This window comes from Ambystoma mexicanum, chromosome 6q (assembly GCF_040938575.1).
Source record: "Ambystoma mexicanum isolate Mex_15411 chromosome 6q, UKY_AmexF1_1, whole genome shotgun sequence".
Taxonomy (NCBI): Eukaryota; Metazoa; Chordata; class Amphibia; order Caudata; family Ambystomatidae; genus Ambystoma; species Ambystoma mexicanum.
The window spans coordinates 1,421,549,670-1,421,563,260 of record NC_090937.1 but is presented as its reverse complement, the minus strand read 5'-3'; the positions used below and the strand labels follow the sequence as shown (position 1 = coordinate 1,421,563,260).

Genomic DNA, 13,591 nt, shown 5'->3' with positions numbered 1-13,591 from the left:
TGGGCACTAATGGGACTACCAGCCTGACCCTCTCTGATCGGGTGGCACCTCTTCCACGGCAACCTTCGACAACAGGGCTCCCAGTTCTTCCTGGAGTTCCCGTCCTGGTTGGATCGGTGAAGATGGGGTTTGTGCTGAGGCTTTCTTAAAAATGGCAGACAATAACCCCATCAAATTACCTGCACGGCCCAGGCATCAGAGGTTATCTCCTGCCACTGGGACCAATGCCTTGCCAAACGTCCACCATCCGGTACATCGTAGGAGGGGAAATCAAAGTGGATTCAAATGCACCATGGACCCAGCCGCAGCTGCTGTCTGCTGGCAATTAGCAGCTCCTCTGCTCCTTCCATTATGCGAGAAATGCCTCTACCTTGTCTGGCCTGTGGGGACTGCGCCTTACTGCCGTAGGGCACATCACGCCTATAGCCTCTGCCTCTTGAGGCAAAGCTGAAAGCAGGTTTAGCCGCCTACGCAACCAGACCCAGCGACTTAGCAGCAATTTTAGACTCCTTAAATTTCTCCAAAGAGTCACCCGCCTTCTGTCCGAAGAGCATCTCTAGAAGGCGGTTTTGTACATTGGGGGAGAAGTCAGAGGTTTTTTAAACAGGCCTGCCTTCTCATAACTACTGCCAACCCTATGGAGCGGCCAACACAGTCAGCAATATCCAGGCCTGTTTTAAAGGACTGCTTGGCAGTTTCCATCCAATCCTCCACCAGCTGTTTAAATCCACCCCGCATATGACCTTTCAGGACGTGTTCTGCCACATACTCAACAGCCTTCCACAAACCGTAGGAGAACTTAGCAAAACCGCAAGCTACATTTGTGGCCTTGAGAGCCGTGCTCCCTGAGGTGAAAACCTTCTTGGCCAAAGCATCTATTCTTTTCCCTTCCCTGTCTGTAGGGAGATTTGACGTGGATGCCGCTGGCCTGGAGGATATAGTGGCAGCCTGAACCACCAGCCCTTCCGGGGGAAGGGTGTGTTGAGAGGAAGGAAGTGGCCCCTCTCGCTGGCTTGTACTTCCCTGTGACATTGGTATTTGCAGAGGGCAAATTGCATGGATCTCACCAGATGGAAGCCAAAGTGTCAGCTATGGCCTGATTGAAGGGCATGTTGTGCTCAATAGCTGGGCCCCCATCCAGGAAATTCGTAAGGTCATACCCTTGATGGGGAGTGGCGGACCACTTGAGCCTGAGGGTGTCAACCGCGTTCACCTCTAATGCTCTAAATTTGGCATTACAATGAGTGTAGGGCTGTTTTTGTTGCATCTCAAAGTCTGGGGATGTGTCCAACCCACTGGCATCTTGTAGGCCCTGAGCAAGTACCACCAAATTGTCTTGGTCCTCGTAATAGTCGACCCCGCCTGATCCCACAACAATGGGGTCGACCTCTTCGTACTCCTCTGCCTAATCAGCACCGACAAATGACTGCATTGAGTCGAAAATGCCTGTCTGCGAAAGCTGTTGAAAAGTGCTGACATTGGTGGTCGACGTCGAGGGCTTATCCTTCGGCTCTGTGGCCCTGGATGCTGAGGCAGCGGGCTTAGTATCTTGTAGCGGAGCCTTAGAGGCGGATGGAATAGTTGCCAGCGCGATTGCCCCGACCGGCGATGGACGCCGTGGGAGAGGCATCTAGAGGGCGAATTGGGCACGGAGCTCAAAAGCTCAGTCGGCGCCAAATGCAGCAGCTTCCTGGCAAGCGTGGGGTCGGAGTACCGAGTGCCGTTTTAGCTGCCGAGGCCTGCTAGTCGGGGGTTGTGAGCCGACTGTTGCCAAAATATTCCAGGATTTTCTTTCTTAAAAGAATTCCACCTTTGCGAGTGGTACGTCCCTTAGAGTGCTTACCTCACTCCGAGCAAGCATCTGATTCGCGCCAATGATGGCGTTGCTTCTTCTTCCGTGAGGAAGAGGATGAGGAATGGCTTCTGGAGTGGGACCTCTTTTTTGGTTTTTTGCAGTGCCAGCGCTCGTCGTGATGTGTGGCCCCTCAGCCTCGGCCTCAGACGACTGGGCGAGAGACCGTGCCGTGGACTCCGGCGACGGTCGGCCCAAGGCCAGCTTACTGGCTCTGTCTCGCAGGGACTCGCAGGGACTTGGGTTGCATATTGGCGCACAACGCCAGGCCTCCGTGTTGTGAGTGGAATCCAAACACCATAAACAAACGTTGTGTGGGTCCATCACCGACATTTTGGCCTCGCAATTGGAGCACCGCTTGTAACCCGAGATCCGCTGAGAAGACATATCGAGGTGAATCGAAAACAACTTTGTGAAAACATCGAGCAAACTCAAAATGACCCGTGTGGAGAATATTTCTGAGCAGCAGAGCTGTACAATGGATATCTATCAAGATGAGGAATCTGCGGGAGAAAAGCAAATCATTGAACAGTGCCTTTTATGTCTCCTCGATGAGGATAAGAAGCACATTCTCTATGGCGATGAATAGCTTTGAGAATGGTGCTGGTACTTTGGGGATTTTATAAGGGGCATCTTCAAAAGAGCCATCAAAAGTCTCGCCTTTTCATTCCTTAACGGCTTTCGGCATCATCGTCTGACAGGATCTCTTAGGAAACATTTCTCTTTTTGAACTTTCCCTCCATAGTTTTCTATGGAGCCCCATACTTTATTACTTTTTCATCCTGTCCTGACTTTTTATGGAGAAGTAAAGTCTACAGCCTCTTGCTCATTGTTATGGGGAAACTGATCAGTCCCTCACACTATCAGTACTGGGCAACTATGTTTCCCTTTTTAATTCTCGTAATTTTTAACACCACACACAACACCTTACAGTGCAATGCGATGGGGATACTTTTGTATCCTCCAGTCTTTTTACACATGGGTTTTTTGGTTACTTTTATATGTGCCTAAGGACAAGTTGATGGCAGCAGTTAATGTTTTTTTTTTTTAAATCAATATTTTTGGTGGTGTGCACAATCATGTTTAACACGTATGGCTACTAAACGTGGCTAGTGCCCTAAAATGGGCATGCCACATGATTTTCGCTTGCTTCCTTGGCCATATTCTTGTTTGGCCCTCTTCCTGCCTTTCCAGGTCAGGAAATCACTTATAAGGTCATTTATAAAGTTGTGCACTTGCTTGGAAAATCTGCTGCTTTCATGGGCTGGTGATGCATTTGTGGGTGTGTGGCCAAAGAAGGGTAGTGGGACTGTCTAGTCCCAGTCCACATCCATGATGCTAGAAAGTCTAGGTGTGAGGCAAATGTGAAACCTGTAGTTGTCGTTGACTGGACAACTACTGGCCTTTTGAATGGCGCAGAACCTTATAATTGGTGGGCTTGGTGTCCAGGTCCAATTTTGGATAAGAAGAGGACCTCTGCAGCCATTTCTTCAGATCATCGTTGGAGCCAAGAATCCCTCGAAAAAGAGCAGCCTGCTGAAGATCCGAAGAGGACTCCTGAAGTGGCCCAGCATCCCTTCCAGTAGCCAGCCCGCTGAGGATCGAGGATCTTGTCTTTCTGAGCTTTCGGAAGTGTCTCTGGACTGCCAGTGGACTGATCAGCTCTCTTGTGGGCTAACTAGCCCGAAGCGCTGCCGTTCCCCGTTAGAGTCCGGAACTTCAGTGGTCCCCAACTTGTGCGCTCAGTAGCATTCTCGCCAAATTTCAGCTTTCCATCTTCATGGGAACCTGTCCTGCAGCAGTTGCTGTGACCACAACTGGAAGGACACCTGTCGTCGCCTGTGTGCGGAGACCATCACTGGAACATGCCTTCCTCCAACCTGTGAAGTGTCCTGAAGAGGCCTGCATTGATAGTTCTTGCATTTCTTCATCGACGGAGGTTACATGTTGCAGCAGCACCCAACCAGAAGAACCCTTGTACCTGCAACTCCTAAGCACCTCTCACTGTAGCCAAGAGTGGAAGATCGAGCCTCCAGCAACCCTCAGATGATCCACAAAGTCATCTAGGAAAATCGGAGTCAGTGGGGTATGTAAACGTGGTGTATCTGTCCCTTCTGTCCTGCATAGAATAACATTGGTCCCTGTATCTCCATATTCCATTCCACTCACCTTTTGGTCGTCAAACTTATGTCTGGAAGAAAGGAAAACACATACTTACCTTTGGTAAAACTATTGTAGAACTTTTAAACTATATTTGTAGTACTATATAAGCACCTAACAAGCAAACAATAAAATAAATCACCAACACAAGCCTATTGAAACCTACCCACAGAGACTTCATTCTGGTGAGAAACATTGTGGCTCTTGTAACTTTTGGGCACAAGGTTCCATTCATATTAGGGTTTGGAGTTCTTAAGTTAGTTTATTGACTTGTGATCTGCATCTAAAATATGTCCTTGCATTTGCCAATTAAGTTATTTGATGTATATTTGTGTGCGATCATACTATCTGTCATTTTCCCGTGTGTTCAGAAGACCTATTATGAATAACTGTATTTGTATACTTGACTGTCTAAATTGAATTATTGTGTGCCATACTGTGTGGACTCATTGAGGGCCACTGACCCCTCTCACACTCTCCTGAGAATAAACCTTGACTTCTCATCCCGTACCTTGATTGTGTTTTGGCAAACCTCTCAAGAGTTCCCTGTTCATCATAACTAGGGTGGCCTACAAAAATCTGTCCACCAAGCCAGATTCTAGAAATCCATCTTAATAGGACCTGCACTCCTCCATGTCATGCTCTTTCCCTAAAAAAATACAGTGCAGTCCCATTACCCACACCACCAGTGGCAAGCCATACATGCTTTAAAGTGGATTTAAGTCGATTTGACTCTTTTCCAACAAGTGACCATCTCTTGTTCCAGGGTGTTGCTGTGGAAAAAAATAACTGAGGAAAATGGCACTGATGACTCCATAAAAGCATGTCAACACCACTGTCATGGCACGAAACAAAGCCAAAAAGATGAGCGGGTCTAAGGCAGAGCTGATCCACGCCACCTAGTGGATGTAAAAAGGTTTCCGCTGCAGACTATGTTGACAGCATATTTCAAAAGATGAGGAATATGTCCATTAGAACTATGGAGTATTTGTGAGGGTTAGTCATGACATTAGATAGGGCACTTTAACTGTTATGAGCAGATGATTGGTTTTGTTGCATTAACCTCATCATTATGGCAAGTATAATTTCTTATGCATGTTATATGGCCATCTCTCAGCTTAACCTTCATTCTGACTCTGTTGGCTGTCTCCATGACCAGCAATCTTGCATCGGAGCGGCCAGAAGCACGGAAACTGCTCTCCTGAACATCCGTGAGGATCTGCTCTCCAACCTTGACGCTAACATTCCCTCTGTCCTCATCCTACTCGATCTCTAATCTGCCTTTGACACGGTCAACCATACCATCCAGCTCAACCGTCTCCGTAATAACCTGGGTATCACATATCAGGCTCTGGCCTGGCTGACTTTTTTCCTCTCTGATCGACCCTCCCAGGTCAAACTTGGGTCCTTTCTATCATCTTTCTCCCTCGCTACGTGTTGTGTTCCCCAGGGATCTGACCTCTCACCTGACTTTTCAACCTATACTTGGCAACTCTCGCCCACTGCATTGCCATTTTCTGCTCAAATTTCCAGTGCTGCGCTGAAGATACTCAACTCATCTTCAGGCTGCCCTCGGCCACCTCCTCTCATCTCTGATTGCCTTACTGCCATTCTAGATGGTGTTCCGCTAACAATCTCTGTCTGAACGCCAGCAAGACTGAAATCCTCCTCATCGGTGTTAGGCAGAAACCTGTGCAGGTCCCTTAGATTTAAGACTACAGGTGTTTGGCAGTAAACCCACTTGGTAGCAGTCTGTACCACACAGATTCACTTGGTAGCTGTGGCTGAGCAGTCAGACTTCCCTCAAGAAGAGTTAGGCAGTATACAGAGCATACAAAATAGGTACAGAAATACAGTAGCACAAGCAAACACTGACCAGAGCTTGGGTGTAAAAGTATAGAATTATTTATTTAACACACACTTATAAAACACACTAGCACTAAATTGATAAGATAAGTTCAAAACACAATCACTATTATCATATGTACATCCCTGATTACTTGTTGGACAAGTCTTAGTTAACACCACTTATTTCCAGACAGAGGTTAGCGCTTAACGTTCGATGGCACTGCAACAAATTAGATAAAGAGGGAGGGAAAAGCAGAATTATGGAAGCATACACACTGAACACTTTTTAAAGACCCACAGCTAGTTTAGGAAGGCACAGTCTACTGGTGAGCAAGGAAGTTTGGGTGCCAGGCCCACTTTCAAGGGAGCCAGGCGGAAGATGCCCAAGATCAGACAGTTACACAGAGTCTTCAAAGTTGGTGGAGGTAGTTCGAAAAAGGTTTAGTTCAGTGCAGGAAAGTTAGCTAAGGTGTCCCAGGCTAACCCAGGTTCGAGAGACGAGGATTTATTACACCCCGTTCAAACGGTTGCAAGGGAAGCCAGGCGGAACCCGGTACCTTAAATGGAGAGGATCCTCCAGCGGGGGCAGTTGTTCCTGACAGCGGGTGCAAGTCGCAGCGTCATCCAGAGGAAGAGAAGATCTCGTCGTGGAGGAAGGATGAAGGTCGTTGCGCTGCCAGGGAAGAAACCAGCCGCGGAGATCTCCGGTACAAAGGTACTACCCTTTCGGTTCGCGGTAGTGGTGAAAACGTGGTATCCCGGTTGTTGGGGTGATTGGCACAGGCAAGGCGGCCACGAGATGCTCCAGGAAGGCGAAAAGAAGGTAGACTGGTTATCCCCACCAGTCGAAGGAAGAAGACTCTCCGGGCTGGAGATCTCCTCTGTCGTTGGGAAAAGTGGTGAGACAGTTCAGCAGGGCTCCACTGGTGGTGTCGTCGTTGCAGGCCGGCTCAGCTTCTCCCTCCTCGGATTCTTAGGTCCTGTGGCGACTTCTGAAGTTCCAGTCCCCAAAGCCCTGCTTTTATGCAGCATACCCCCATTCGCTCAGCCTAGCTGCCAATCAAACATGCTAAGTGGTGAGCCGGCCGGCTCACCACTTGGGCCAATCACACAAGAGTGCGACTTGAGTTACCAAGGTAACTCAGTCCAGGGTGCCTAAACCCCCTCCCACACCCCCTGTGGTACCCAGACAGAGTGGCACCACTTTTGGAGGCTTCTGTGGAGAAGCCTGCCAAAAAGTGGAACAAAGGGCTCGACTTGGGTTGGAGTCACAGAAGAGAACACAAACGCCATTTTAGAATCGAGCTCTGGCAAAAAATACCAACCGGTGAATTAATATTAAATAAATAAACCGGCGGTATGTTCGAGGCTATAAGAATTAAATAATTAAAGTTGGTAGTCTCGAACAATAGGAAAATCCCATCGAGATATATTTGCGGTCGAATATAAAAAGTAGTATCCACTGCCATCAGCCAAAACTCGATCAGGGGGGACGGAGACATGCCCCCTCGAACAACAGACCCTGGGGCAATCGAATTGCCCCGACCAGTACGTCCACAATATGATGGTTTGTACTGGTTTCTGTTCATAATTTGGGACTAGCAAAGCCAATGGTGACTTTACATACAGTAGTCAGTCCCAGGGTATGGAGTCTATGTTGGGGGGTCGCTACGACACCCCTGGGTTACGGCACGGAGGGTGCTGTGTAACCCACATCAAAAAAACACATGAGACCCTATGGAGTAAAAGTCCCCATAGCCCATAAAACACATGGGCCCTCATTACGACCCAGGCGGTAAGGGGTTTACGCCGGCGTAAACTTCGCCGACCCTTACCGCCTGAGTACGAGTTCCCGTAGCGCCATGGTGATTTTAACGCCTGCTTTTTGCAGGCGGTAAAATCCATGGCGCTAAGGGACCTTGATGTTAATTACGCCACCGTAATTTACGGTGGCGTAATTAACGCCTTCCCCACTCCCATTATGCCCTATGGGGCAAAAATGGGAATGGGGAAGGGTAAATGGGGATTGGGGACTTATCGCCCCGCCAAGGTCGGAATGGGGCGGTAAGTCCGCCAACCACCATGGCAGAGTTGGCAACTTAGCGCCATGGACCATGGTGCTAATAGCACCATGGTTCTCTGCCAAGGTCGTAATGAGGGCCATGGAAAGTTAAAGGAACACCTCAAATCATGTCTAAGAGTGGGAGCAAAAGAATCTCACTCTTAGCAGGAGAGAAAAAAAGAACCCCAAAAAATCCAGCAAAGCTGCTGGGGGACTCACTAGGTTTGGGAAATTAGCCTTACAGAGAATTCTCCCTAACAATCGGGACACCTTCTCCATCTTTTCTCCTCACTCTCTGTCCGGCCTCCCTTGGTCCTCCTCCTACCCCCACCTTTGATTCTACACTTTCCTTCTCTGCCCACATCTCTGAGGTCTCTAAACAGTCAAACTTCTTACTGCACCTCCTCAGAGGTACTCTACCTTTCCTCTCCTTCCCCCAGAAGCTCACTGTCTCCCAAGTTCTGGTTCTCTCTAGGTTGGACTATTGTAACAACCACTTTCTAAATCTACCTGCCTCTTCTCTCCGCCCCCTGCACCTAATCCAGAACAGGACTGCAAGACTTGTCCTTGGCCTCAAGTCCTGGCATCATATCTCTCCAGCTCTGAAATCTCTCCATTGGCTCCCAGTGGATGCAAGGATTACATTTAAAACCCTCTGCATTGTCCACAAGGCTTTCTGGCGCCTGGGTCCAAAATACCTTCAGCTATCCCTCCATAAATACCTCCCCTCTCAAGCTCTTCGCTCCTCCCCCTCTATCTCCCTCAGGGTCAGTCATTTTTTTTAAAGAAACGAGCTGGGGGTAGAGATCTGTCTTTGGCTGGGCCCTCCCTCTGGAACAGCCTCCCTGTGTTATGCTCACCTGGTCTCTGTGGGGGCGTTGGGCACGGTTGGAGCCCTCCCTGGACTTGGCTCCCCTGGATCAGCCTTATTCCCCAGTTGCTGTAGTGTGGACTGCTCTGGTTGCTGGCACTGCCCCAGAGAGAATACGTGAGGCAGTGAGAATGCTGTGGTTGGATCGTGATTCCCCTCGAACCGTTCGTTCCAGAACGAGGTGAGCAGGTGTTTACCCATAAAGTCTCACCTGATTTCTTCTAAGGACGAGCTCTCTGTCCTGCTTCTCATTAGCAGGGGCGTCGTTGATGGACCTAGTTGCTTCACTGGTCCATGTGCGTGGCGGCCCAGACCGACCATGATCGAACTACTTTGAAGGTAAGGGTTCGTAACAATGATTATTGTCCGTATCCTTTTGCAATGTCTTTTGCCAATGATCATTGACCGTATCCCTTGTAATGTCTTTCCAAGGATTATTGTCCGTAACACTTGTAATGTCTTTTCTCTCCCCAATAGGTGTGAAGATGGCCACGTGGAGTCGCGGTGTTGTAGGCGGGTCCTAATGGTGCCGGAGGGGATTGCGAGGTTCCCACTTAGCAGGTAAGTGGAATTCCAAGGTTGTATGCAAGGCTTATGTGTTACGCGACCAAGCGTAAAATATTTAATGCAGTCTCTAACCTTGAGTGTTCCTTTTCTCTTGCAGGGATTGCCTGGCAGCGTTAGATGGAGAGCGGCTTATCCGGAGATCTGCCGTCGATCGTGGATGAAAGGAACTGTGAGGATGCTGGGTGAGAAGAAGACTCCCGCGTAGCTAGACATCCGGAACAGGCGAGTATGCGGCCCGACTCCGACGACAATGGGAATCAGGTAAGCTGTGATGCGCTGCAGGCGATGGGATTGCAGAGACAGGTAAGATGCGCGTCGAGCGATGATGTTGCTGAAAGCAGGTAAGATGCACGCTGAGGATGCTATGTCGGAATCAGGTAAGCGGCGCTTCAAGCAATGGTGTGGCTGGATTCAGGTAGGTGCACGCTGAAGAAGATGTTCTGGAACCTGATGGGATGCGTGCAGAGCTGACAAACTGGAAACAGGTAAGAGCGCTTCAGGCGGCGGTAAGCGGTACGCTGCAGAAAGCAGACTAACGTGAAGCGCATGCATGCGGGTGGGGCTGGCTTATATGGCCTGGCCCCAGCCACTCCCATTAGCCCCGCCTTGTGGCTCCACCTTGCTCCTCCCAGAGACTTCTGCACGTGCCCTTCAGGGATTCCTAATGGCCACGCCCGGCCTGGATGCACGTGTCCTAGTCGCCAAAGGCGCCAGGACTGGGTCCATTTGGACCCTTGAGATGGTAAAGGTAGTGGCCCTTGACCAGTGGCCATGACAGCCTGCCACTCTAAAACTTGAGGAATAGCATCTCAGGTTCCGGAAGCACCCCAAGATCTTCCTCTTTGCTTCTGCCTTCGCCCCTCTCTCCCCTGCTGATCTGCTCTCTCTTGGCACCGTGCATCAGGACACCCTCTGTCCTCTGGTCCCAGGTTCCTGCTCACCCTGCCACCCTACAGCACTGCCTCCGGGCCACCCCTTGCACTGGGGGTTTGTATCTGTGCCCATACAGCCCCCCCTTTTTTCCCTCCTGCACTTATCAGACCCACCTTGTCTGCTGCCTTAAACCTAGAACTTGCCACTTGGCTGATTTTATTATTTACTTATTTTATTATTATTTATCCTGTTTCTCCTTTGCTCTGCACTTTCAACTTTCTCCCTCCCTTCCATGCACTTTTCCAATCCCCCCTCTCCCATGCCCTTGCACGTTCTCAATGTCACTGGGCCTAGTAAGATCCTTGGTTTTGTTCTCCCCCTGTTCCCCTCCCTTGCCTTGTCACGCTCTGAAACCTGTGTATGAGCGCGATATGATATGGTATGATATTTTATTTATATTTGCTGTCTTATTATGTTGTCCCATTGGTGTCATTCGCTGGATACAAGCTAATCAAATTGTGTTTGTAAATTGTGTTGATGCCTTGAAAAAGCTTGCGATTAGTAAAATCTGTGTTCACAGAATGAAGAAATACACACACATCTTTTGAGAAGTTACATTGTATGAGGCTGGCATTATAGAAAGTGCATACATAGATTTATGGTGATAGCTTAATAACAGATTCAATTTAAATCAGACCAGTGCTTGAGAGTTTTCCGTAAGTAGTGGGGTACCCAACTCAAAGTCTCCCACAGCTGAGGGAATATAATCTTTTATTAGAAGTATCACGGCTGCCACACACAACGAATACACAGATACAAACATTTGCAAGGACTTTGCTTTTTGTCTGGGTCATATATCCTGGAATAGTTTGAATAGAATGAACCTTTATGTGAACAGGGCTGTGTAACACACAGAGTCGCAGTTTAGACACTGATGAATGCAGTATAACTCATATTACGCCTGATCTTCATGGCCATATAATCACCAGGATGCAATCTCTCTAGTGCATATGAACATAGGATGCTTAGATTTGAATGACCTCCCCCCGAAAGCCTAAAGATTACTCGTGCCTCACACCTTGAACCAGTGCTGGTTTTATCATTAAAGTACCTATAAGGGAACTAACAGAGGGCAATGAAACCGATTATAAAAGAAGGAGTAGGATATATAAAAGAGGAAGAAAACGATAGGGTGAAATAATGTATGTAACAAGATGGCACGTGTTTGTGAAGTCTGTCCATATATTCTTAGATGGTAAATGTGGGTGAAAATGTTTACGAGTATTACCTGCTCCATAAACCACTGAGTAGACAACTTGCTTTGCCTTTTCCCTGTCTCCTGGGCTCACTACTTCCTTTGGAATTCCCATCCTACATAAAAGAAACATTGATATGGCAAGTGAAAACTTGAAAACACAAATATAAACTACCATTGTAATAAACACTATATTGCTTTTATAGCTGTTTTGAGTGCACTGATCAAAAGCCAAAACTTTAAAAATGGACATGCAATTCTGCATTTCAGTGATTAGCGTCTGTTAAGTACTAGTCGTTTTCGAATTAAGACATCAGCCTGACACTGTTATTTTATGTTATTGCCTATTGTTACAACCTCACATGCTTCTTAGAATGCGCCACATATCATGTCTCTTTCAGGAAAAGATTGAAAAGAAGACCTATGAAATAGAAAAGATAACAGGCATCTGGTTGCACGGACAATGATGTAAAGCTTTGCTCAAAGGCTTTTTAGAGAACGAATTTCTAAAGGTTTTCCAGAAAACACCCAGATTTCAAACTGCTCAATATATCATGCAATGCAGTTCCACCGACAGAGCCTGTGCTTCACAGATACACTGCCACATTTTACTTCAACACCTCTGGGCTACTAGGTTTATTCAAGAAATCATTGATGGCTCATATGCTTACCCCTGTGGCAGTGTGTCGGAGGCAATCCATCCCCAAGAAAAAAACATCGAAAAAGCTGATACATATGCCTTTATTTTAAGGCCACTTTCAGCCCTTTTATATCCCACTACAGAAATTACGTGACCAGGTCTTGCCATCACATGCCAGGCATAGCCGTCATACGCCTGAGACCAAAATTCCTGAGCTGCACCTCTGATGTGAGACAACTGCATTTTTCACTATTTCCCAGACTGGTACACCAACATTCCCCCTTTGACCCATCATCAGAGGCATCATCGAAGATGCATGTCTGAACTTGAACTTTGAATACAGCGCCCAAAAGACACCCTTATCCCTTCACAAGGCTTCGCAAACAGATTGGTGTGTGGGCTCCACTGGTTGGTTTACAGTTTTGCTATACCTGTAAACCCTAAGTAAGTCCCTAGTGGGAACCTCTCTGTAAATCTGGTACCAAGTTAAGAAACCTAATATTGTGTCCTGAGAGTGAGTGTCAAGAATCATCACCAGACACAACTCTGTGGACATAGCTATGCACTTATCCTTTTAGTGACTGGGTCCTCACTCATACTGGCACACCCCTGGAGAGTCACAACACTTTTGGCATCACTCTTCCCAATGTATATTTGCTGAGCTCGAATCTCATTGGCTTTGCACCTTCCAAAAGCTTGGGAGCACTTAGAGGATCTGCAGTTAGTCTGCCCTGTTTTCTTCGGGCTGCTGGCACTTAACTTGTGTTCTTTTTCAGGAAGTAGCACATCAACCCTAACAAGAGGGCCATTCTCTGCTTTTCCAAATCAGCTAGCTAGGTCAGTTCAATCCAAGCTGATTTCCTCTCTTTTCCAGAAGCACTACATTCAAAATGTCCAAATTCCGTCTACAGGAAATGAGGTTAGGCAGCTCACAATATGAAAGTGACTGCAATCTTTCATTTACTACCTCTCAGCACATTCATTGGAGCTCATGTTGGAGCCTTCTCTTCGGCGGTGACGGTGAGTACCTGCACGCATGCATTTTGGCGTGCACAGGTTCCCGCAGTCAAATGTTCGTCATTTACCTGTCAGAGTTTGTTAGGGGGACTTCTAGGCAGGCAGAGCCCTGCTAGGAGTCCGCGGACACCCACCTCACGGAAGGCCCTAACTACTTCCCTTGTCCCAAAGAAGTCGAGGTCCACACAAGTAGCAAAAGGTTACTGTGGCTTTATTACTGGCAACAAAACACACAGGGGTCAAATGCACAGAGTAAGGTCCAGGCACATCTCGCCGCATTCTGGCTCGCAGGCCAGTTTTTATGACATGTGATGTCACATTCTGCGTCACTCGTTAGGCTCCCTCCCCAAAATCTAACGCCACTCAGGATAGGCCACTGAGTGGTAGTTCCATTATAGGAACCTATAAAGAGGTGATATTAGTGGATGCGGCTGTGTCAGGTGGTG

General features: G+C 47.9%; 1 protein-coding gene across 1 annotated transcript in view; it reads right to left on the bottom strand.

Annotated features, from left to right (window-relative positions):
* Window positions 1-13,591, bottom strand: part of POLN (DNA polymerase nu) — a 1,535,958-nt gene that overhangs the window by 104,843 nt on the left and 1,417,524 nt on the right. Inside the window, exon 17 of the mRNA XM_069630227.1 lies at window positions 11,522-11,604. Coding sequence (XP_069486328.1) covers window positions 11,522-11,604 — 83 coding nt within the window. The remainder of the gene's footprint in view (window positions 1-11,521; window positions 11,605-13,591) is intronic.